Source organism: Centruroides vittatus, unplaced genomic scaffold, assembly GCF_030686945.1.
Source record: "Centruroides vittatus isolate TY-2023 unplaced genomic scaffold, ASM3068694v2 contig_401, whole genome shotgun sequence".
NCBI lineage: Eukaryota > Metazoa > Arthropoda > Arachnida > Scorpiones > Buthidae > Centruroides > Centruroides vittatus.
In genome coordinates this window covers 235,673-261,702 of record NW_027122216.1, presented here as the reverse complement: position 1 = coordinate 261,702, position 26,030 = coordinate 235,673, and the positions used below count along the sequence as shown (strand labels likewise).

Genomic DNA, 26,030 nt, shown 5'->3' with positions numbered 1-26,030 from the left:
TGGATTTGATTAGTACAAATGGCGTACCAGTTCATAATGTTACAGCAGATGATTGAAGTTTCCACCATCAGACACGATTCATGCTTGACACAGACAGAGCATTGATTGCCAGACATGTTCGAACACACTGGGAGTTTCTTTGATTATAGCAGCAACACAAATGAGTCTTGCTATGAGATCCATTTCAGATTCCACAAGCGAGTCATATATCATAGCCTTGAGGGCTCCCCACAGAAAGAAATCAAGGTCTGATAAATCAGGTGAGCATGGGGCGAGCCAGGGAACTGGTCCACCATGGCCAATCATTGACCTGTTCAAATGTGCATGAACATCCATTCCATAATAGAGAGGTGCCCACAGGGTCGGATTTACATAAGGGCATTTGGGGCCAGTGCCCAGGGCCCTTACAAAACTATGTTTAAACATATTTTTTTTTTTTACTATATACTTAACTTTTGCATATATATATATAAATTTCACTGGTGTAAAGTTAACTTGCAGAAAAAAAATTTACATAAGCATTTTCAATTAAATTAAAATAATTAGTTTTACACAATAAAATATATGTGCAATATGTTTACAATAACCTTATTTTTAAATGAAATTTACAACTTCCAACAGTTGAAATTTTTAAAATATTTGAAATATCACACAAATATTTATACACATTCGTGCAAGTTATAAATTTTCTAAATCATCCAATTTGCATACTGTTAAAGAGGGCCCCACCTTATTTGTGCCCATGGGCCTGTGATTGTTAAATCTGGCCCTGGTGCCCCATGTTGGAACCACATGTTGTGTCTCACATTTGCTGGAACATTTTCAAATAAGGCTGGTAGAACCTATTTCCGAAAGATCAGATAGTTCATGGTTGTCATGCGGGATGGTAAAAGGTACAGCCACCTATTGACTTACAGTGACATTTCCGGTTATGGGTTCCTATGCAATTCTCATTCCTTTAGATGTTATCTACCTCCCCTAAAAGTTTGTCTGTACAATTTTGAGACACCCTGTATTTTAACAAAAATTTATATATATTAAAAACTTTAGTTTGCCCAGTTTTTAGTTTAATAAGTCAATTATATTAACATTGGTAGAATTAAAAACAAATAATTTGTAATATTACAATGAGTTCTGAAATATCCTGTATTTCCAATAAATTTCTTCATAAATTTTAATACATGATTTAAATTAAATTATTGAAGATTAATCATTTATTAAATACTTGAAATTATGTAATCTGAATCGTAAGTTATGTTTGAAGCTCTACTACTTAATGCAGAAAAGACTTATTCATATATTTTTATTATATTTATAAAAAAAATTAAACTGGCAACAAGCATGTTATATAGAAAGAGGAAAAGTGTAATTCAAATATAAATATTTGAAATGCATGTTAGAACTGAGCTGTTCTCTTCTCTCCCTAAAGTTTTTTACTATAGTTCTTAAATTTTTCAGTGGTAATGTAATAAAAATATTATGAAATTCTTTTTTTAGTTTGACAATTTATTTATAAGTAACACATTTACCTGCATTTTAAATATCTGTTATTTATCTCTAAAACTAAGTTATCACTAAAACTTCAAAAGACAACTTTATAACAAGGAATTTTGAATAATTTCTTAAAACCTAATATTTTCTAGAATTTTCTTTTTCTATTTTTGGAATATTTCAAATTTTATAAATTATAAAATTTCAATAATAGCAAAAGAATGCTGCATTCAATTTTAAACTGTTACTAACTTCTTAAATATGCATTTTTCATATTTAGTTTTTTCTTTTTCATTCATAAATAACAAAATAATCAGTGTTTATCTTTGAAGAAATGGTGTTTAAAATCATACGATGTTTTCAGAATTCCTTAAGTTATACCTTTTTAGAAACCTTTCTAAATCTTGTAGAACAGTTTAAAAATAAAATCCCCAGAACTGTTTCAATTATTCAAAATAGTATTCTTCTAAACTAGTTTTAAAATTTTTGTAATTTGATTTCTTCTGAATTTAAGAGAGAAATGAAATCAGAAATTAATAATTGTTTTTTTTAATGTAAATTTAATTGAACATATTATATTTTGATTTTGTTCAAACCGTACCTAGTGATTTATTTACCACTGATTGATTTTCCTAACATATTTTTCTCATATTGAATGAGAAATACTTTTGAATATCTTATAAAATTGTTTTATATAAATTTTTAAGAAATTATTTGATAATTCTGTAATTAGAGAATAAAGGTAACTAAACATTTTTAAATCTATATTATATTATTATTTTAGCAACAGAAATACATTTTGTTGAAGCGAAATCATTCATTCAGCATTTTATTCTTTCTTTTAATCAGCTTTTTGTTACTTTCCCTAGATACTTTATAAGTATGTAGAAGCATATGTTATGACAAAAAATAATAATTTTTAGTATTTCCAATAATGAAAACAGGCTTGAAGATATTTTTATCAAAGATAAGCATTTATTTTATAAAAAAAATTTTTATTATTTGTAAAAATGCTTGTTAAACTTCTATATATATATATATATATATGGATTATATTATATCACCTGCTGAGAATATTAGCAACATAACTCTAAAATTCTCAATTTTAATGATTGGGAGTCTCATGATTCCCAATCATTTACAATAAAATGTGTCTCTCTTGTCAATATTCCATCAAAAAATCTTCAAAACTTATTCAAATTTTTCTGGTTTAGTGACATAACTAAAATTTGACAAAAATTAACCTGCTACGATCATCTTTTGAGTAGAACGTATTCTAGCTGTAAACAAACAAAAATCAATTGAATGAATTACTTCAATTTTTCATTTATTCCTACTCAACAATCTAAGTTTTGATAAACTCTGAAAGCAATTAGTTCAAAATGGCATTGCTGTCTATGAACATTAATAATTATAGCTCATTTTGCTAAGAGTTATGTTCTCCGCATGCAATATATAGAAGTGATATTTGCAGAGAGTAATTTAAATAATTAAAAATTGCTACAGTATATTTTATATAATTGAAAAATTGTTTTAACGTCATTTTAAAAACATTAAGACAGAATAAAGATATGTTTTAAAACACCAATTTCTTCTTTAAAACATCTATTTCTTTTTTATCTATTTTGAAGAAAGTAACTTTTTTCCTTTTTTCTTCCTCTCTCTTCAAGAAAGTATTTTTGTGTTGCTTGTATAGTGACACATTTTTTTTATTTTTGATTTCTGAGAATTATTTTAAAACTTTTTAAAGATAAACAAAATTAAGTTTGTAAAAAAATTTTTTTTTCTGTCAAAGTATATATGAAAGAGAAATAGCTAATTAAGCTACATAATAAATTGTTATAGGTGTTTCAAAAAAACATGAAATGATAATCAGTGAAAGTACTCCCGTGGAATTGCCACCAGATGTAATACGATGTAAGTTTTTGATAAAGTATATTTTGGATTTAAATCATGGAATTCAAGTAAAATGAAATTTTTTTTGATAAGTTAATAGTTTTAATCGTTTAATCATTAACCTTAAGAAATCATTGAGGTCTGAAATATTATCTTTCAATTATAAGTTAATTTATTAATTAGACAATCCACCTATACACACGGGTAAAACCACTGAATCCTCTTGAAATTTGAGCATACCGCACCGGTTAAAAGGTTTCAAGAGGATTCAGTGATTTATTAATTAGTTTCATAAATTCAGAATTTCTTTCATAACAAACAAAAATTTTCTAAAATATGTATACAATTAAAAAATAATCAGAATAAAAGTTATTGTTTTCAAGGGGCCTTTTCAATTTCAAAAATATTAAGCTGCTTCAAAATATATTAAGCTGGGGAAACTTCAGGTTTTGAAATTGGACCTCATATTTTTTTTAGTTTTGAATTCTTGATGAAAGAACAATAAAGTTTTGTTTCTTAATTTAAATTTGCTCAAATTTCCTATTATTGGGCTTCAATTTGAAAAAATTGTAGACCACAAATTTCTACTGTTGTCTGTCAGTCTGTTTTTCCTTAATCTTGAAAACAGAGTAGTTAGATGAAATCTGAGATGAAGTATGGAAACCTTAGGGGCTGGAAGTTCATATAAAGTTAATCAGAACTTTTGATACAAACTGGAAGTCACGTTATTTCAATAAACTTTCCCCTGAGAGCAGTTAATAGATGACTGGCACGACTCCATTGCTAACAGAAAAGTATGATGCACAGGGGCAAGACACTACTACTAATTTGAGGTGGAGAGCATTATATATTAAATAAATTAAAAATATGATTAAAAATTGCAACCTGACATTGTGACATTATCACAATAAATAATTTCTTGTTCGCTTTTCATATTTATTTCAAATTATTTTATTCATTAAACATACAAATAAATTATTTAACATGTTTGTGTATAATGCTCTTGACAGTTGTCCTGGGTGCCATTTTGATTATGCAATATTTATTTGCTTTTTTAAATTTTTAATACTTATTTTTAAGTATTAATTTGTATTAATAATTAATATTTAGCAAAAAACTATTGATGCAAATTATCTCTTAGTGGGCGAGTGAAGTAACTTTTGTTTTGCAGACACCACTTATGAGATAATTTGTGTAATATAAATAAATGTTTTTATTTTTTTTATTTTTTAATGTCTTTCAATATGTTCTTTTTCAATAAACTTTTTCTTTTATGACACAAAATTGATTTGTCATTCATATTCCAGGCACAAATTAGCCACTGTGTTAGTATCATTACTATGAAGATGTTTGTATCTAGCAATTAAAACAGAAAACTCTTATCATATTTTAAACTTTATAGTTTGTTCTATAATGCCCAATAGATGTTGTTCTCATTTATGATGCCAACTATTCAGTTATAATAAGACTATTCCCATAGTAAATAGTTATCTAGCAAAACATGAAAGACAACATTACTGTTGTTCAATTGCCAACTATAGGATAACTCGTAGTTGGCAGTCAATGTGTTAATATTTACCATTTTGATTAAAAAAATGTTCTGCTAGGGCATCTTTTTTAATGATTAGTAATTTTGCCTATATTCATTAATACAGTAGATATGTTTTTAAGAAACAAAACAAATGTTACAAATAAAACAAATTCCTTAAGTCAATTACTCCAAAAAATTGCATTAAAAAAAATTCTGAATGAAAATTATTTAAGTTTCAATCTCAATTACATATTTATGTAATTATCTAAATATTGATCATTTAAGATATTTTAAGTGACTTGGTTAGTTACAATAAATTAGATCATAAAAAGCATTTATTTAACTATTACTTTTTGAAAATACAACAAAAAATGCTCATAATTTTTTAAATTAACAAATAACTTCTCTCGATGAAAGAAAAATATCCAAAAATTAAAAAATATAGTCCCATTTTTGAATTTCTAGTTGTTTCCTACCTCCTAATTTTTATGAAATGGAAAAGGCTCCTTGAAAATTAACTTTTACTCTGATCAAGCTTTTAATATTTTGAGATATTTATTATAAGTGGACCATCCAGTATATTACCGTTGAATAATATCTGAATGAATAAAATGCTGACAATTAACAGGTTAACTAATGTTAAACTAATATATATTGACTATTCTAAGAAAAGCCACAAATGTGTATAGAAACAGTAAGAAATTAATATGAAGTAAAATATATCTCGTTTCATTAGTATACTCTCTTGACAGAAATAATGTTATGCAACTTTAACACTTGTTTACAGTTTATCATTTTTTAAGAATTTAAATGAACATTTAAGATTACAGAAACTTCACTTGTATTAATATGAGAGTAAAGAAGTTTATAAACAATAATTGTTAATTTGTTTATTATTTTTCATTATTAGTGTGTTTTTAAATTGATATTATAATTCAAAACAATTCCCAAATGTAAAATATTTAAAGGAAATTTTAAATAATCTAAATATTTTGGAAAATGTTAAGAAATACAATGAATTAATTATTTTTACATATCTGCAAGGTTGAACATAGTGCTTTTTTGCAAATAATGAATTGTATATATGATTTTTAAATGTACTAGGATAATTCAATATGAAATAAAAACATAAACTGCCATTTTTGATTAATGCCAAATACTGTGCTGGTTCTGGTAGTGTAGCTGACAGTGTGGTTTAAGTCCTGCTCTGGACTGACTCTTCAAGAACTTTCTAAAAATTAAATATTAATATATTTACAATTAAATTTATCAAGAGATGGCATTTTAACTGCCTACCTCTAGACAAAATTAGTTAATATTTAATTATTGAATAGTAGCCTGATAAAATCCAGCTGTTCATTTGGCCTTAATCAATATGAAATAATAATTTTTGTTTAGTTACTCTGGATACTTTATGTACATAGGGATAAGGTAGAGCTGTTTTCTCAAATTTACAACTGATCATTTCATCTGTTTACGTTTGTAACAAACAGCTCTAGTTAACAAATATGTTTCCACAAACATTAATTTATAATTTTCTTATTAAATATAAAAAACTTCCAATAAATATATTGTTTAATACTGTGAAATTTTTTTTAGCTGATACTAAAGCTGCAGATGGCTTGGAAAAGATACCAGATTTGAGTAATATAAGATCATGGTTTGAATCACCTCAGGAACAACAACAGCAACACTCTCTCTCTGATTCCACCTTACAAAGATCAGAAAGCATTCTTGCTCGAATGGCTAAGTAATAAATTATTTTTAAAATTGCAAAATTTGCTAGATTAATATTACAGAATTTAATTTTTCTCTTAATATATTAAATTTAGATATCAGTCTGCTGTCTCAGGTGAACAGGAGAATGGTCATTTGAGTACTAATGAAGATGAATGTGATGATGTTAAGATAGTTAAAAGTAAAGAAAAGGTATTTAAATTTTTTACTCATTAATATGGATTTTGAATATATTAACTTGATTCCTAATTAAAAAACTGACATTTATTCTAAGATGCATTTCATTGTAAGAACAAATGATTTTGAACTTATTTTTACATAAAGAATGCCCAGTGTTGCCTGGGAACTCAGGAAGGGGGTTGAGTTGTTCTTATAGAGTAGTACATTTCCTGCAGGATGGAAGAGAGTAACCATGCAAAATTTAGTGCAAATCAGTAATAGTTTGGCAGTTTGTGGGGGGTGAAATCAGGAGGAAGTTTGAGGCTCCAAGTTTTAAAGTAGTGCATATTTTTTTGGAGGATTGTAGAGACTAACTACACAAAATTTGTCCAGACAACTCAAAAGGTTTGGGAAAAGGGAGATGAAATCAGATGAAGAGTGAGGAGTCAGAGTTTAATGGAAGTCCATGTTTTCCTTATGGTATCAGAGTATTTGAAATTTGGTTCAAAGGGCAAAGGATTTAGAAGTTTGTAAGGAAGATGAAATCATCAAGGAGTGAGGGGTCTGAGTTGTAAGGTAGCTTACATACATTGGATAGTAATAAACTATTTAATAAATTCTTGATGTTGTAGGTATCTGATAACATAATAGTAATAATATAAAAAACAAATGACCATGACAAAAGAAACAAAGCATATACACAACTACCTGAACTGCACGAATCAAAACCAAAAATATAAGATAAAAATTTTTTTTAATACAGATATTTTAAAAGGACAATATAGTCCACATTGATGATAAAGTTCTATAGCATGCCTCTCACAACAGACCTTTACTTGCCTGCTACTGCTGGAGTTGGGAGTTTTTATCCTCCCTGTAGTCAAATTCAGTCGGAGCTACCCATAATAATTTACATAATTGTAAAATTACAAAAATATTAAAGTTCTTGTATTTTTATAATTTGACAATTACAGTAGAGTTGTTAATCTGAACCCTGGTTATCCAAACGATTTCCAGTCAGACTGTGTTGTGCTGAATCGAACGTTTTGGATACTAGATTTACTTCTAAAGTATAATTTTCACGTTTTTATATTCTTCAATATATTTTTGTTTGTACAAAATAAAGAAATAATTTTTAACAATACACTAGCCTCAATTATTATTATAAAAACTTTTGTTAGGCTTAAAATTGACGAAAATTCAACACAAAGCGACATGCAACGGAGAAAAATTTGAACATCAGACAGGTTAATATATTTTTTCATACATAATCGGTTATCCGAACAAATCACTAATCCGAACAACCCCTGTCCCCAATTGATTCAGATTATCGACTCTGTACTGTATATGATAACTCATATATACTCTTATGCATGTAATAAGATGATAACTATATACATTTTTGAGAGATATGAATTTTTGATGAAATAGAGAAAATATGATTATATAAAAATGTGTAGACCTTATTTATATAAAGTTAATATTTAGTTATTAAAATATTAGTTTTAAATAGTTTGTTTTATTAATAGGTATCATTTTCTGAAATGTCCACTTTGAAAAGTCAGTGGGAATCTGGTTCAGTTACTGTTTCTAAGGATGAAAATGTGGAACAAAAAGAAGAATTAAGTAAACTTAGAAAACAGTTTTCTCATGGATCAGGAAAAGTTAAAACCATATATGAAAAGGCTTGTCAACAAACTTCAAAGACATCTGTTCGAACAGAAACTGAAATAGAAGTTGGAGAAGATATTTCTGCCAAACTTATAAAGGAGAAGTTTGAGAAAGGTGTAGTTAAAAATGACATTGAAGTAGAAAAACAAGAGAAAGTGCGTAAAGAAAAGGAAGAAGATTTAAGCATTTTCTCAGAAGGAGGTAAAAACTAACAAATTTTATTTCAAAAATATTTTTATAAATTGCTTTTTTTACATAAAATGTTTTTTTCAGCTGCACATGATGCACGAAATTTATTTAAACAAATTGATGCTGCTGGAGCCAAAGTTCCTTTACCTTTAGCCAAATCGCCTAATAAATCTCCAGGTAATGAACCAAGAAGGACTCGTGAAATACAATATTTTAGTCCAACTTCACCAGTAGAAACAGAATTGGTAAAATGTTCAGATACTTCCAAAGAAGTTATAGAAAGTATAGAAGTATCGAAACGTTTCAAATTTTTTGAAAACTACAAAGAAACTTCGTCCAGTACTAGGGATGGTGACACTGATAAAGAAATTCCACGTGATCCGAATATCGTACGATCTTCTGATGTTGTAGATGACATTCCGGTCACAGATACTACTCGTCGCATGCTCGACAAATTTAAAGCTCTAGAAAGCTCTGTTCCTGAAACTATTACTCCTGTTGCTCCTAAACCTGTAAAACGTATTGCACCAAAAGACTTTATAAAAGTTGAAGATAATGAACCAGTATGTGAACAAGAAAGAGATCCAAACATAATTAAAGCTAGCTATAAATGTGATGATGATATTATAATAGAAGCTGATAAAGCTAAAAGTTTAAAAGCAAAGTTTGAAAATTGGGAAAGCGAAGTTATTCGAGAAAATAAAAAGAATGAAGATGAAGATCATCTACCCCAAGCTGATATTGCCAAGAATTTGCGGGCCAAGTTCGAATCAATTAAAGGCGAACCTACAACTACAATAGAGAAACCAAAATCAAAGGTTAACCGTTTCATTGTAAGTATCAATTCAGAGAATTTCTGAAAATATTTTAAATTTGTATAGTTTATTAATAATGTTCAGGAAGCATATTTAAAAGAATTAAGATATTAATCTATTATTAATTAGATATGTTTAATATTTTTAAAATAATTCTTTTAGAAAGTTATATATTTTAAACTGTATTTATTTATTGTTTGAAAAGAAATCATAATTCAAATTTTTTTTTCATAGTAGAAAGAAATTTTTCTTTCTATTTTGGCTTCTTGGATATTAGAAGTTAAGATAGTTTAGACCAGAGGTGCCCAAACTTCTCGATTGTCAGATCAACCTGTGCATATGTAATAGGTAGACAGACTACAAATTTTTTAAATGTTTCATAAATACAAAAATAAACCTACTTTTATCATTTATAAATCAGGTGTCAAATATGTTTGCAAGTCAGTTTATTGGTTCAGCTGCCATAGTTTGGGTATCACTGTTTTAAATTATACTTAACAGAATTTATTTAATTTATATAATTTTATGTCAATATGTATTATTTATACATTCTAAATGGTTTGTAAAATAACTTTAAAACAGTAGTATATTGAAACGAGTGGTGTGATGAATTACTGACTTGTGAGTTAGAAGGTTGATCGAATCTTAAATTATGAATAGCAAATTATAATATTTTTAGAAATGAAGACAAACTGATTATAAATTCAAAGCTTTTAAATAAAAACAAACTCAAATAAGGAGGTAAATAAGATGACTAAATGGATAGCAAATCATTTATTTCTAAATTAATGGAATTACATACAACATCCAAAAAGATTTTTATTTAAAAACTATTATTATTTTTATTACTTTGCAATAATTTATTTTCATGTAATTAAATTACTAAAAAGACAAAATTTATATATATATTTTTTAATGTATTGTATTTTATTACAGTTTCCATGAATTCTTTTTTATGTTCTATCAAAATAAGTATTTTCAGATATTGCATATATTTTGTTTGCAAATTGATTATATTTGATAAATATGAATTAAAATTTTTCATGATAATTTTATCTAATTTAAAAAAAATGCCAGCATTGACATTAGTCTTTTGATATCATTTATGTAAAATGATAAGTGACAACCAATTAAAGTAATTATGTAAGAAGAGATTTTTAATTAAAGCTTTATTGCATAATGATGATTATTAAAAACTTATTTAAAAATTTTATTTTACTATAATATAAATAATACTATTTAAAAATTTTATCAAATAGTATACTTGTATCTAATGTTCAAGCAGATGTAAATGAAAATTTCACAATGCATGGTGCATATTTGCTACTAGTCTGAAACAATTAAGATTTTACATTTGTTAATAATTAATTACATTGATAAAATGTTTTAATGTATATTCTTTTAAAATTTTAACTAAAATAAAATTTGAAAACAACTTAGCATACATTGTTTGAATTTAAAGATTACTTTATAAATGTAAACTTATATAAGATATGTTTTCATTTTTATCATTTCACAATCATTTCAAAGAACACAATCATTTCACAATCATTTCAAAGAACTTACAGTAACTGTGATTATGCCTAATTATTAAACAAATCTATTAAATTTATATTTTTACAGTAAAAGAGAAACTGAATATTGTCTCGTTACATTACTTAGTATTCTTAGTGAGTTTGAGATATGAAATAATGGAAACCAGTATGATCACAAATTAGTTCCTTTTGTAGCAGATTTGCACCATTGTTTTCTGGAAAGTTAATTTAAATTATAACTTAAAACTTCTAGTTAATAATTTGTTATATATGTTAATTTTTAAATTAACAAATGACAAATTGTTATACTTGGTTTATCTTCATTTTTCATTAATTGGTAAATATTCATCTGAAAAAATTAGACGTCTGGAATTTAATCGTTGTAAAAGGTTTGAAAAAGAATTAGATAGTTATTATCTAAACCACAGGAAAAATAAGTAGCTAGTGAAAATATAAGTAGTTTTTTCCCAAACGCGTGTTAATATAATTACAGTAGTAGTAACTGACAAACTCTTTTAATCATCTTATGAATATGTACTGCCTCTAGAATATTCTGAAGATAGGCAGAAATAATACATTGCACCAACTAGAGAAATATACAGTTAAAAAAAAAATATATATATATATATATATATATAAAAATGAACTGTTATGATATATAATTTTTACAATTTTTGTAAAATGTCTAATTTTAAAACTTGAAAAGGATTAAAATAACAATAGACTTTTTAAAATGACTACAGTAATTTGATATTTATATTATTATATGAAGAAATTTAATAAGCTTCTTTATATTATATATTAATTTTTAACTAAAAGGAAAGTACTTGTTTGGTTAGAATATTTACTTATTAATATAAAGCAGTAAATGAAGATAAATCTTGATGTTCATTTTTAATATGAATATTATGGTTTTTCAAATGTGTTAATTTCTATTTAGATAAAATTATTAAATTTGAATTTGATATGCTTAAATGAAATTTGCATGATTTATAAATTAATATTTAAAATTTTCAATTGATTCTAACAGCAGTTTGTCTGATATTGTAAAGAAAATTTTTAGATAATGTCAATTTCAGTAATCATTTTATAAATATTTTTGAAAGATTTGATTCTTAATATATGATTTTAAATAGTTGCATGTAATTTTAATATACATAGCTACATGGAATATTATGTATATTTTAATCATTTTAAAATGGTTTTCTAACTTTGCATGAAATAAGTTACATTTTGTCTCTAATAAAATTTGATGTAATGAAAGTGCAAACTTAAAGCCATTTAAAGATTCTTCACATCATCAATTGCCTATATATGAAAAATATATGCATGATATGAAAATAAAACTAACAAGTTCGTCCACAAGACATTAGGGGTTGACAAAAACTCTTTCTTTTCTTAGTAATCATCATTCAAGATTATGTCAAGTACATCGAATGTGTGAATACATATCCGAAGTGCAACTGGCATGGACAACAAACTGATCTACAATCCAAGTGACTGCACTCTTATGAAGTATTCAAGGGTTTAGGTTAATTTTATAAATCATTGTATAGAATCCAAATCAAAATTGTTATTGGACTTTAGTCAAATACAAACCTGTAAAAAAATTTAAAAAAAATAAAAATAAAAAGGTGCTTTTTGAAATTTAAATGTTTTTTTGCATGCCTGATGTAAATTAAAATGCTGTTTATTGGAAAAAGAATATAGCGAACAAAACTGGTGTGCCAATTGCCTTTAGTCTATAAGGAAAATTAAAATGTACTAATTGGCAAATTTTTTTTATTAAAACTTTTTACAAATTATCTATTGTGATCTATTTAATATGTTTTTTTTTTTATCTCCAAATACTTAATTTATCATAATATAAAATTTAAAAATGAATTGCATATATGTGAAATTGTTTTTAAAAATACAAACTACTTATTCATCTGTCCTTTTTAGTATGTGTGTGCGTGCGTGTTTAGAAATATTACCATTTAAATACCTTAGTAATATTTCATCGTCCAGTGTTTGAATTTGTAATCAATAGTCTGTTCAATCTTTCATGAATTGACTGCATTATTGTGGTTAGCAATTTTAGATGATCACAATATTCTAAGAAACAATATGTTCTTGTAATGTGAATCAGTTTAGTTACATAGAGAAAACATTCTGATGTGAATGGTTCTGTTGTCTTGCACAGTCCAACATCAATTATTATTGTATAAATGATTATATAGCATTTTAATCAATGTTTAGATATATATTTATTAGCAATTGTCAACCATTCAATAATGGAAGTCAATTTTTCTTGATTGAGAAGTTGTATAACTGACTTTGTAATTCTTAATTGTTTGAAATTGGGTTGGTTATTAAACATTGATACATTACATTGAAATTCATAAACATTGAGTATTTTTAAATAATGAAATTCAATCCAAGTTTATAGTTGAAGTTGATATACCTAAACAATATTAATGAAACTTTATTTCAATTCTTTTTGTTATAAAAAAAATTGATCCAAGTGTCTAACTATCAATATGAAATCAATTTTCTAATGACATTGTTGAAGTTTTTTATTGAAACATTATTGTTTACATATTTGTAATTCTAGTAAAAGAAAAAATAAAGTTTTGTTGTGTGAATTAAGATTAATGATAAAATATCTTTTTAGTTAGATATATTTTTCTCTGCCACATTTTTTTTACATTTATCAAGAGCCATTTGAAATAAAATTTAATTTTTGTTTTTTAAATTGATATCAATTGTTGCCAAATTTATAGATGTTTAGTCTCCATAACTCAATAAAAAAGACACTAAAGTAAGAATACAAAATTTCTTCGTGTTAACTGGATACTAAGTCTAATCTACAATGGTACGAACATTTTGCAGAACTCCTAATGTATGTCATTTGGTAATTTTGCCAATGCATCTAATCTTTCATTTTCTTAATATAATATTTACAAATTTGGTAGCGCTTTAAATCATTTGACTTATAATTTTGATCAGTTTAAGAAATAATAATCTGAGATTGTCCCTGATTTAAAATGTTATCTTTATCCTCATTTTGTTAAGAATCATCTTCTCTTCCCCATTATCTTCTTTTTTGATTCTAATCTTTTGTAAATTAAACTGTACTCAAAAGGAGAATAGTTGGCAACTATAATTTGAGTCTTCATTTAAAATTTAAATAAAAATGGGAAGTGCTTAGCAAAGTGTGTACCAAATTTTGACTTTTATAAACTAATTTTATTTTGAGTATTAGTCATAATATTATCTCAATCAAGGAATTTTAATTTGTTCTAAGTAAAATAATGTTCTATGTCGCAAAAATTTTAATTTGTGTTTTAATTTCTCTGATATCTTTTTTAATTAATTTTTGATACAATTCTCATATTTAGTCAAAATATAGTTGATCTATTTTGAAAAAAATGTTCAAGATAATTTACCAAAAGGGTTTGTAATCAATAACTTATAGTTTTGATTTAATTTATGCACAAATAATGTTTGTTTTTCATCATCTCATCAATTTTAGATTTGTGAGAACTTATGCTTAATCTTACATTTTTGACTCTATAGAATTTGATATACTATACTATACTACTTTCAGATTTAGCTTCTTAACAATCCTTTCTTTTATAATGTAAATGGCATTACTGCAAGTGATAAAATCAAATTTGATCTTTACAGATTCATGGTAAGAAAATATTTAATGATTCTGTGTTCTTTATACCATTTCTAATTATCATTTGTCTAACTTGATTTTGTTAGCATATTATCATAATTTTTCAAAGTGTGTTTCATAACATGTTACAAATTAGAAATTTCTTTAATTATACTTAGTGAGTATCCATAATTATTGATAAACCTTTGTGGTACAACTGTTCTTACCTCTGTCGTCTTCTCTGGGCAGATTCTTATCCAGTTTCAGGTATAGTACACTTTGGTAATTATGATCAATGTTAAATTTCTATCAGCTATCATATATAAACTTAAAGTAAATCTTGTCAGTTCAGGTCTTCATAATTGATACTAAATAAGCTAGGTCCATTTGAAATTTGGTATTAGTTTCTACATTGTTCAAATTCAATTCTTGACATGAATGATTGTCTTGGAAAGCATAAAAATTAATGTTGTGCTTATTTTGTAAAAGAAGAAAAACATTTTATTTTTAACTGAAACTTCAATATTTCAATTATAAACTTCTCTCAAAAATTTTTTAAAATTATTCATATCTGATCAATTTACATGTGACCAATTAAGTTTTTACAAATATGAATGGGCAGTCATTAACTTGATGCAACATCTATCTAGATTTCTATTGACTTTGTTTTTCCTCAGTTCTTTCCTCTTTCTTCTCACAATGTGTGTGGATTTACTTTATTCTTAAGAATCATTTAAATATTTACTAGTTTTCACTACTTTTGAAAAAAACTGGATGAATGAACTGGAAACACGTGAATTTCCTATTCAGATGTTTCCAGTTCTCCTACTCAAGAAATATCAGTTTTATTTGAGTCTATAAAATATCAGTCTATAACTCACTTTTTTGTTTTTAAGACCAAAAGAATAGTTATTTTTGTTCTGTTAATCAGATAGATAATTTATTTCCAATCTACAGTCACTGCAAGATAATCAGCCAATAATGTTGCCAACAATACCTTTTTCTATAAAAAAATATTTTTAAAAAACTGTAGAGAATATAAATTTTGAAAAAGAGATATCATCCATTTGTATTTGAAACCACAATATGACAATGATGGAGGTTTTTGAACAGAACTTTATGTATTTTAAATATTAAGAATATTTGATTTTATGTTAAAATGAATGTCATGTGTTTCAATTTTAAAATTGTTAAACTAACATATTTTTAATAAAATTCAATGATATAAAAGTAATGACAACATAATTTTTATGTAATTTAAAATAAAAGTAGTTAATTTGGAATTGTACTAAGTGTTTAATATTAAACTTTTAAGTTGTTTTTTGACAGTTGTTGAATTTTCTGGCCTTTGTTTGCATTTCATTACAGATAGTAAAGTTTTAGTAATAAATTATTATAATTTAAAAATTTTATATAAAAAGAACTTTATTCTATCTAATTAATTCTAAGTTATTGAGTGATAAATATAAGTTTTTAGTTCGAAATATTCCCCTACTCCTCTTAGCAAGAACAATCGTCAGCAAGTATGGAAGTCTGCGACATCTGCGGAAGGAGATTATATCCAATGGAGAAAATGGAAACTAGTGGACAAAAACTTCATAAAAATTGTTTCAGATGTGCTCACTGCAGTTGTATATTGAGGTAAAAATTCTTTCTATTTATTTGAAGAGTTTAGATAGAAAATGATTTTAAAATTTTTATTATGTAATTAAATCAATTTTTCTTTATTGACTTTATTTCTAAACTTGAACTGAGATGTATATAAACAACTAATAATTTAACATACAGTACACTCTCACTAATCTGAACTAATTATATGGGATTATTTAGATTAATGAAAAATTTAGACTGAGTGAGTTAAAAAGTTAAAAAGAAAGTTAAAAAAAGGACTGTAAACAAGTATTCATATTTAAAAAAAACTACTGTTATTTGGTACATAAATATAGTAAACTCCCAATTATCCGTGCATGAATTTAATTTTTAAAATAATGTAATGAAGGTAATGATTTGATTAAATTTTGGAAAAAAAATGACAATACTGGATGCGATACATGGTGTAACTCAATCTTGAAACAAAATAAAGCTGATAACACTCGTTCGATCGTGGAGGAAAATTCTACCAAATGTAGGTGATATTTTTTTTTTGGATTCTATTAAGTCCGAGACAAGTGAAACAGTATCTGAAATAAGTGAGCTAAGTGCAAATTTACATGGCTTTGAAAATGTTGATAGAGAAAACATTGAGGAGTGGTTAGAACATGATTCATATGATGGAGGTTTTCAAATAATGAGTGGTGCGGATATTATTTCCAATCTCACTCAACCAGAAGAGCAAGAGAATGCAGCTGAAAGTAGAGAAGAAGAAATTATCAATCACATTAGTCATAACATGACCCTGAATTCTGTTGACACTTTGTTGGAATACATCGACCAATGGGAATTCGAGTCTAATGACATAATAGCTCTTAGAAAAATTCGAACTGATATTAAAAAAATCATTAAAAGATTCCTGCAAACCAACCAAAATCACAGATTTTCTTAATAATGAGCATTAAACATGTTAAAATAATTGTCTGCCTTAGAAATGTATAATATGTTGTATTTTAGAAATAAATAATTATAGTTTGGATTATCCGTGTCACCTCTCCCCACCATTAGCCCGGATAATCAGGAGTTTACTGTATATGTTAAAAAGTTTTGAAAAATTTATAAAATTATCTTTTAAAAACATATACATGTTAATCTATGATTTGTTTTTGCTAGAGCATATACTAACAAATGAACAAACTGGTTCAGATTCAATAATAGTTGAATCTGAAACTACTACAGTATATAAAGAAACTGAACACTTTACATGCTTTTTCAGCAATTAACTTTAATGTTTTGTTCTAATTAAGCCTTTGTCAGATTTTTAAAGATTCTATCTTGAAAATATATACAGTCGAATCCACATAAGTCGACACCCGAATAACTCGACACCATTGGTTAAGTAGTCAGTTTTCTGTGGTCCCGGCTGACTTACATAGGCATTAATTTTAAAAAAACTTTGGTTTACTCAACACTGTTTAACTTGTCACCACTGGATAAGTCTACATACTTTTGCTGTCCCACACTCCGATAAGTTGTCACCCCTCCTGAAAAAATGAATTCACTTTGCACGTGTGGTGCAAACTCATTTTTTTTTCAGACGGGGGGAGTTAATTTACCTGGTATTTATTAATATATAATAAAAATGCCTTAACATTTTATTTAATGTAATATATATATATATATATATATATATATATGAAATGTTAAGGCATTTTTATTATTTTTATGTATAAAATAATAACAGATAAACAAAGAGAAAATATACAATCTACGTCAGAGGTGTCCAAACTATGGCCCGCGGGCCAGACCTGGCCCAGCAGGTGATTTTTATCCAGCCTGAAAAGGCTTTTGAAAAATACTGTTTTTTCGCATGAACCTGTTTGATTTTCAAAAATGTATATTGAAAATTGGAAAAAAAAATGCAAAAATCATATTTGGTTAAAAAAAAAGGATTTAAAATGCAAATGAGTTTCCAAATTTAAAAGAATTTGCTTGTAAATTTATTTCTGTTTAGAACTACCTAAACTTTTTCCAGGGTGAAATATCTGAAATCAAAGTACAGGGCAAATTTATTGGATAATCATTGCTTATAATTGGTGTTTCAGATTTTAATCCCAACTTTAAAGAAATTCTTCAGCAAAAACACAGTTCCATCATTCCCATTAAAAGTTGCATTAAATAATTTTCTAATTATGTATAATTTAGCTACATTTGTTTAGTATTGGTGTATCTGCAATTAACTTTAAAAAATAAAATTCAATGCTACCTTAGTCATAATGAGATTTTTTAATTCACATATTCACGTGGCCCGCCGCAAATGTATTTAAATTCAATCTGGCCCTTGAGGCAAAAAGTTTGGACAGCCCTAATCTACATTGTCACACCAGAATCCAATTTTGCATTTTCTCACACTAGAGGCATTAAGAATCCTTAGATGTTACTTGCCAACAATTGACAGTTGCGAAGATTGTTTTCAAGGCGTTTGTAATCGTTGAAAAAGAAAATTGAGACAGTTAAGTGCTCAAAACAAACAACACTAAACGAATTTTTCAGTGTTTCATCTACAGAGTAATTGTAAATGGAGGACACAATGTATTGTAAGCCTATACTACTGTATAACGCACTACTGTATGATCCTAATTGTAGTTTTGTGGGTTTTTTTTCCACTTTGCTTTAGTCGACACATCGGATAACTCGACACATTTCCACTTCCCTTTGGGGTGTCGACTTATGCGGAGTTGACTGTATTCTATAAATACAGTATATTGGGTAAATTAATTAAATTTGATTTTTGCTTAATTAAATTAACAAATTTGCAGATTACATTAAAAATTAAAATATTTGCTTATATTTAAATCAATTAACATATATTCCATTGTTAAGAACATTTTTAATAAAATTAATTTTCTTAACAATGGTATATATCCATAAATTAAATTTAGATGGAAAATTTCAGGTTGCTTTCTTTAATATATAAAATTTTTTTAAAGAAAATATTTCCAAAGATTACTACTAAAATCAATACTTTAGAAGAGTACAGATAATGGAAATCTTAAATTATATTTAAGAAAAAAATCTCAGAAATAATTACATAGTCACTTGTTTTATTTAGTCTTAATTTAATTGAGTTTAAATTAGATAATTGGATAATATCATCTAATTTGATATCTCTGCTAAATAACACTATAAATATAATGCAGATTAAATTATTGAATTTACTATGGCTGATTTTTTTTATATTAATTTATAAACTGTTAACTTTATAGGTTTTTTTAATGAAATTAAAGTAAATTTTCAAATGTTGTCAACAGATTGTTCTAATGAATAATTTACTATATTTTCTTTAATACATATCATAACAAAATTTCTATTCAAAAATAAAATATTGCATGCTTTAAGTTAGAACAAACAATATTTAAGTATCAGTTTCTGCAGATGATTGGAAATAAATAAATAAATAAAATAAATAAATAAATATATATATATAAAAATACAGAAAAGGTCAACTTTTACCTTTTTACTGTATTTTAAAATATTTTTACTATTTTTATACTATGTTTTTTAAAAATTATATAAAACTTATATAAGCAGTCAGCAGTATAAATTATAAAATTTTAAAAAATTTTTTCTTTAATAAAAAATTAAAATTTTTGTTGAAATGAATATAGAATTATATTTTATTTTAGATGTTTTTTCAATTATGATTATTGAATTACAATTGAAAAAGTGTGATAATTCAATACTTCACAACAAAAACTCATTATAATACATGAATACTTTTATTCATAATTTTTTAATCTGATTGAATAAATCTTACTTTAAAAATTTAAATTATTAAACTAATTGGCACTAAAGTTAGTATTTATTTATTTCTGAGTTAAAAGTATTCAGCTTCACAAATAGTAAAAGGTTATCTTCAATATTTTAGTACAGCATTTCTCAAATTTTTTGCTGACATGACCCAATATATTTGTTTGTAATAGTTCTATGACCAAATGTTTACCATATTTTTAAAAATATTTTATACTTTAAACTGGAGTCAATATAAATTTTATAACAAAATAAAATTATGCATTATTGATAATTCTACATACGAAATGTATTATTGAGTACATTTCTGTTAAGAGTAATTAGGCCAGTTTCAATTTGTAACAAATAACTTCAATTTCAGTTTTTATTATTGAAATTTAAGTAACTATTAAAAAAATATAAGACTGACGATTGTAAATAAAACAGATCTTCTCAAAATTATTCAGGAATCTATTTTACTTTGAAAAATATTACAATTTATTTTATAAACTTAACAAATCCTTTCTTAAAATGTACTTTTTAGATTGTAAGAAGATTTTGTCAATTCTATTAATATTTTGTATATATATACGGGGGTAAAAATTCTTTAAAAATTATTTATTGACCCACTTGTGCCAAAAGTTATCTGTTATTTCTTTCTTATAATTTAGTGGCAATAAACCTAAAAGTTTGAACAATGAAATATTTTCAAAACCAATGCAACTTAAATGGCTTTATCACTATGACCTTACATAAAATATCTATTTTGATGTTATTCAAAATAGAAATCAATTTCATATACACACATTCTATAATCTTAATTTTGTTACTAAATGACAATAATAATTATAAGAAAAAAGTTAAAAAATTTTTCAGTACTTAACAATATCATCTAATGTTTCTAGTTCTTAAAAATATTTCAGTAATACCAGTACAAGCATTACAAGTATTTCTGTGGAGAGTAGTATTACTTTGCGACCCATCAAAATTTTAAGATGACCCATAGTTTGAGAAATTCTGTTCTAGTAGTTGTGTTATAGAATATTTGTTTTGATATTTATATATAAATTTTATGTTTATATAATTTTTTATTTAAGACAGAGAAGATGAAAATATATCAAAAGCTTTTTAGAATTACAATTCTGCTTGTTCAAATTGCAAAATAGAGAATAACTTAAGCGGAATTATGATTGAGATTATGAAATTCTAAAAGATCAGTAAAAACTGCCAGATATTTTTCACAAAATCTAATCTAATGAAAAATTTAATTTTAATAAACATATTCTAGTCAAATTTATTTTCCTCTCTATGAGTACAAATCCATTCTCTAGATTTTCTAAAAATTAATAATTTAGAATTCTTTGATTTTTGTTTTTTAAATTTCTGCAAGATGTTGCAGGAAGTAAAGTTAAGTAAACTTGACTTTACTTAAGCCAAGTTTATTCAATTTGATTAAAAATATCAAAAAATTAGCCTGAAGAAAAATTCTAGCAGTTTTAGTTGCTAATTTGTGTTATAAAATTGATGTTTATATTGTAAAATTATCTATCAATTCACAAATATTTGATTTAGAAAAGTTCATAGGATACACTTGATTTATCATTTATAATAGATTCATAAAGTAATTGTTTTAAAACAAAACAATAAGTAAACAGATAGTTAAATATAACAAAGATATATTAAAACTTTTACTGATACATTGCTTCAAATAAATCACTTTTTTAAAATTCTTTTATGGTAAAAAAATTTCATTATTAAATCTATTTTAAAATAATAATACAGTTTTAGTTTGAATAATTATGTCATAAATAATAAAATTACTGTATTCTAGATTTTAAATGGTTCTAATATTGTAAATTTACTGCATAATTGTACTTCTGGAAATTGTTTGTAATGTAATCTATATAATTGATATTTAAAGAAATATGCAAAATTATCTGCACAAAATTGGTTTTATATGTAAAAACAAATTAGAAAAAACCTATTTGTATTTAAAATTTTTCTAATTAATCTCTAATTTTCTGTCAATATATTTTAACTGCTACATTAAGATAATGTTCCAAATTTAAATGTCACAAATATTTTACTTTATAATTAGAAGATATTAACCAATGACTCCAATAAAGCAAACTTTATAAAAAGAAAAATTCATCTTAAAAATTTGACAGTGTTTGAATAACTTCATTATCAGGATTATAAATCATAACAAAATGATAAAGAAGAAAACAAAAATAACAGAATAAAATATACTTTGATAATTTAATATTTTGTATTTTATTATATTAATTATATCAAATATGAACATGTTAAATTTCAATAAAAAACAATTTAAATATTCAAGAGCTGATATTTAAATTAATTTCTATATTGTTGATTTCTTTTTTAAATTAATTTATAAATTCATTTATTTAAAATCCATAATTTTATTACATGAAGTTGTGCTGTTCTGGGTCAAATATTACAATATCTATAATTGTGGTTTTTGGTTTTATTAATTGACATTCAGGGAATTTACAATTCAAAAATGAATGAATGCTTGAGGAAGGTTGTTTAAGAAGATGGAAAATATTGGCAAAATAATCTTTTTACTGCAGTGAAAGTTTTTATAAGAGTAAAAGTACTGTGGTTATTAATAGTGGTTATCTAATAGTTTATTATGTTTTGTTTGTAAAAAAACGTTCTCAAAAATATTTATGATTGATTGATTAAAAAATCATAGTTCTTAATTTTCTTAACAGACAAAATCAAAAAAATTCTTTTCTAATTTTTCAGTATAAAAGTTATTATTATAGTTAATAACATCAGATAATAGTGTAATACTGTATATTGAAACATATAAGCAGTTAAGTAATATACTATAAATTTAAAAAAAATTACGACTAATTAAATCTTATGATTTTTAAACAGTTACATTAATAAATATTTTCAAAATACGGTATATTAATCATTCTATGTAAATTAAAAATCATGTTTTCTGTATATTGGGAATAATTTCATATTATTTATTTCATGTAGGTTAGAGAACTACACAACAAGTGGTGGTAAGCTTTATTGCACTCCTCATTTTAAGCAACTATTCATATCTAGGGGAAATTACGATGAGGGTTTTGGCCGAGAACAACACAAAGAAAAATGGAATCGTAGTCGTTCCAACACTCCAGTCCTAAGAGATCTGAGTCAAAATGGTGATCCTTCCGAATACACAAATGGAGAAACAAAGTCAATTTTACAAGGAACTTTTGATCAGCAAGTTGTAGCTTGAAATATTATTGAAGTGAAATATTCTTGTAAAATTAATTTTTGAACAAAAAAAATCTTTTCCTGTTGATAACATACTGTATTTATATGCACAAGAGATTTAATTACAGCTTGCAGTCACTTTATATAAGTATGCCAAGTTTATATATTTTTATTTTTTTTATAATAATTGCTGTTAAAAACTATTTAAACAGTGATGTACACAAATATATATTATACATTATTATTATTATTATTATTATTATACAAATTATACATTAGAGTGGTATGATTTTTCAAACCATTCTATGCTGCTATTCTCACTGAAGTCTTGTCAACATTTTATTTGTCACATTTTTTCCATATTTGCACTATTATAAAAGAAAAAAAATATTTTCTATGTAAAATATAAATAATACAAATGTTTTTTATTAAGGCTAACAAGCTTTAAATATATTTATCCATATTTAAACTCTACTAATGCAAAGTTTTTTATATTCCTTTATAAATTTAGTCTTTAAAAGAAATTATGTAAAGAATTTCCAAGAAATTTTCCATTTGAAAGACAATGTTTAAGAAAAAAAAACGATTTTTGGAAAAGCATTATAGTGCCTAAGATTTATAGGAACATTCAAAATGATTCCTAGTCAGATAGTTCAATTTAGAAAATAGCTTCTAAGTGGTGCTATAGAAATATTCTTCCAAGATGCTAACAATTTTTGATGTTTAAATGTGGAAGTATTGTGTGCACACACAAAAATGTATTAAATTTACACAAATTAATTTTTTTGATTATAAATGAGCAATAAATTGCAATTATTATGTTCCAAGCAGAAGGCTGCATTTTGTTTCATATCAATTTTAAATAGCATCTATAATATTTATTCACATAAAATGAAGTTATCGCGATGAGGACCATACAATTTTTTACTATCGTAATTAGCTTGTTATCTTTCCTATCATTATCATACTTATTGTAATGTCAGAATTGGGAATAAAGGATTATCATTTAGATAAATATGAATTGAATTGCTAATCTTTTGTTAGTTATTAATCTACTCACAAATATATGTTAATTATAAGCAAAATAATTAAAACAGGCAATTATTTATTGTGGCATCGTCATAATGTCGGACTGCAATTTTTAATCATATTTTTAATTTATTTAATTTAAAAAATATATGCTTATCACATCAAATTAGTATGTTTTGCCCCTGTACATCATACTTTTCCTGTTAGATAATTAGCACGACTATTGCTAACTCTTTCAGAGGCAAATTTTTGAATTAAAAAACGTCAGTTTCTGTGAAAATCGGAAGTTCGTATATAGTTCATCGGGGCCTTCTGTCACTAAGCTTTCCATATCTGGTTTCATCTGTCTAACTCCGTTCTCGAGATTAATGAAGGACAGACAACGAGCGACAGTGGGAATTTGTCTACATTTTTTTTAAATGCAGCCCAACAAAAAAATTTTGTATTAAAAAGACAAAGTTTAAAAATGATATTACTAATGCTGTGAAAAATTCTCGTTATAATTAGCTACTATTTCTATAAAATACCTTTTTCTTTCTCATCTATCTAATATATTCAGAAAATCCTATTGTTACTTTTTCTTGCAATGATTCTTTTAAACTCTTTCCTCTCTGTGGACACCCTTTTGTTTAGCACAGCTGGGTGGTGAGAAACTGGCAGTATATATTTGGAATGGATCACCCCTGAAAAATTCCCAGAGTTTTTCAACCTTGTAGATTCCTCAGAGCAGTTGTCTTTCATTATCTGCTTGACCATTCAGCTGTCAAAAATATGACCAAGATTCTTGAATTGATTAGTCATAAAATTTTATAAGTAGAGCCATTTGACACGGAATACGATGTCAAGTCCCCTATTCTTAGTATTCTGTATACTTCTGGTACGGTACTAAAACTTTTGCTGTCTAAAATAATAACAAACTGTTCTTTGTACTGCTCTTTTATTGAACATTTAAAAATATTTACTAGACTACCCGTGGCCCATTGGGTCACTTACTACGAAAAATTTATAAAGAATAGAAGATACCGTAATAGGTAATATTAACGTTTTGTAAATGGATAAAGCCTCTTCCTATCTCGTTTTATAGATTTCTCCTTGAAATAAACCTCGGATCATCTGACTTGAACCTTGGTTCTAGGGACAAGGTGAGAGCCGATGCCGTAACCCGTGGCATGGAGAGCCTTTTTTGAAATATATGCCAAGTGACACTATGAACTAAGCATGCCCTTTGGAGAGGGATAACGCTACTATTATTTGTTATATTTTATTTTTTCGTGTGTTTTACACGTGTATCTTTATATAACCTGTTGGACGATTTAAGTACAATTAGGTATTTTGCGCATTTTGTTCTGTACTTAATTACAACCAAACAATCTATCTAGTATTTACATATAGATAAAAATTTCTTGAAAATAAAAATCATTAACTTCTGAAAATAACCGAAAAATTCCAAAAGAATAGTTTTTCTTGCATATAATTCTTTAAAAAGCATATATTTTAATTAATGCAGCAAATTTAAAATGATTTTAAAATAAGCAAAGCTAGGCACACTCGTATTAGAATAATTAAAGATCTGCTTAATTATGGCCAAAGCCAAATATTGTATTCTTTTGAGTAATGTTTATAGGTGCTGTTTTACCTATTTTCATCTTACAATTGATTGTAATGTAAAACAGATTTTAGAAATTCTTTTGGTTTCTGGAATACTGAACAAT

The 26,030-nt window shown here is 25.7% G+C and overlaps 1 protein-coding gene across 16 annotated transcripts in view; it reads left to right on the top strand.

Annotated features, from left to right (window-relative positions):
* The window catches only part of LOC136976541 (uncharacterized), a 100,667-nt gene extending 76,352 nt beyond the window's left edge, over positions 1–24,315 (top strand). For 13 of the 16 annotated variants that reach the window (XM_067271869.1, XM_067271868.1, XM_067271866.1 and 10 more), the window contains 7 exons: positions 3,337–3,408; positions 6,518–6,668; positions 6,751–6,847; positions 8,344–8,686; positions 8,759–9,507; positions 16,175–16,311; positions 23,065–24,315. In XM_067271869.1, the coding sequence (XP_067127970.1) occupies positions 3,337–3,408; positions 6,518–6,668; positions 6,751–6,847; positions 8,344–8,686; positions 8,759–9,507; positions 16,175–16,311; positions 23,065–23,311 (1,796 nt within the window). In that variant the 3' untranslated portion in view covers positions 23,312–24,315. Of the gene's footprint in view, positions 1–3,336; positions 3,409–6,517; positions 6,669–6,750; positions 6,848–8,343; positions 8,687–8,758; positions 9,508–12,426; positions 13,405–16,174; positions 16,312–23,064 lie in introns of those variants that run through there. The other 3 variants (XM_067271860.1, XM_067271857.1, XM_067271870.1) reach the window with 2 other exon arrangements.
* Positions 24,316–26,030: the final 1,715 nt, after the last annotated feature.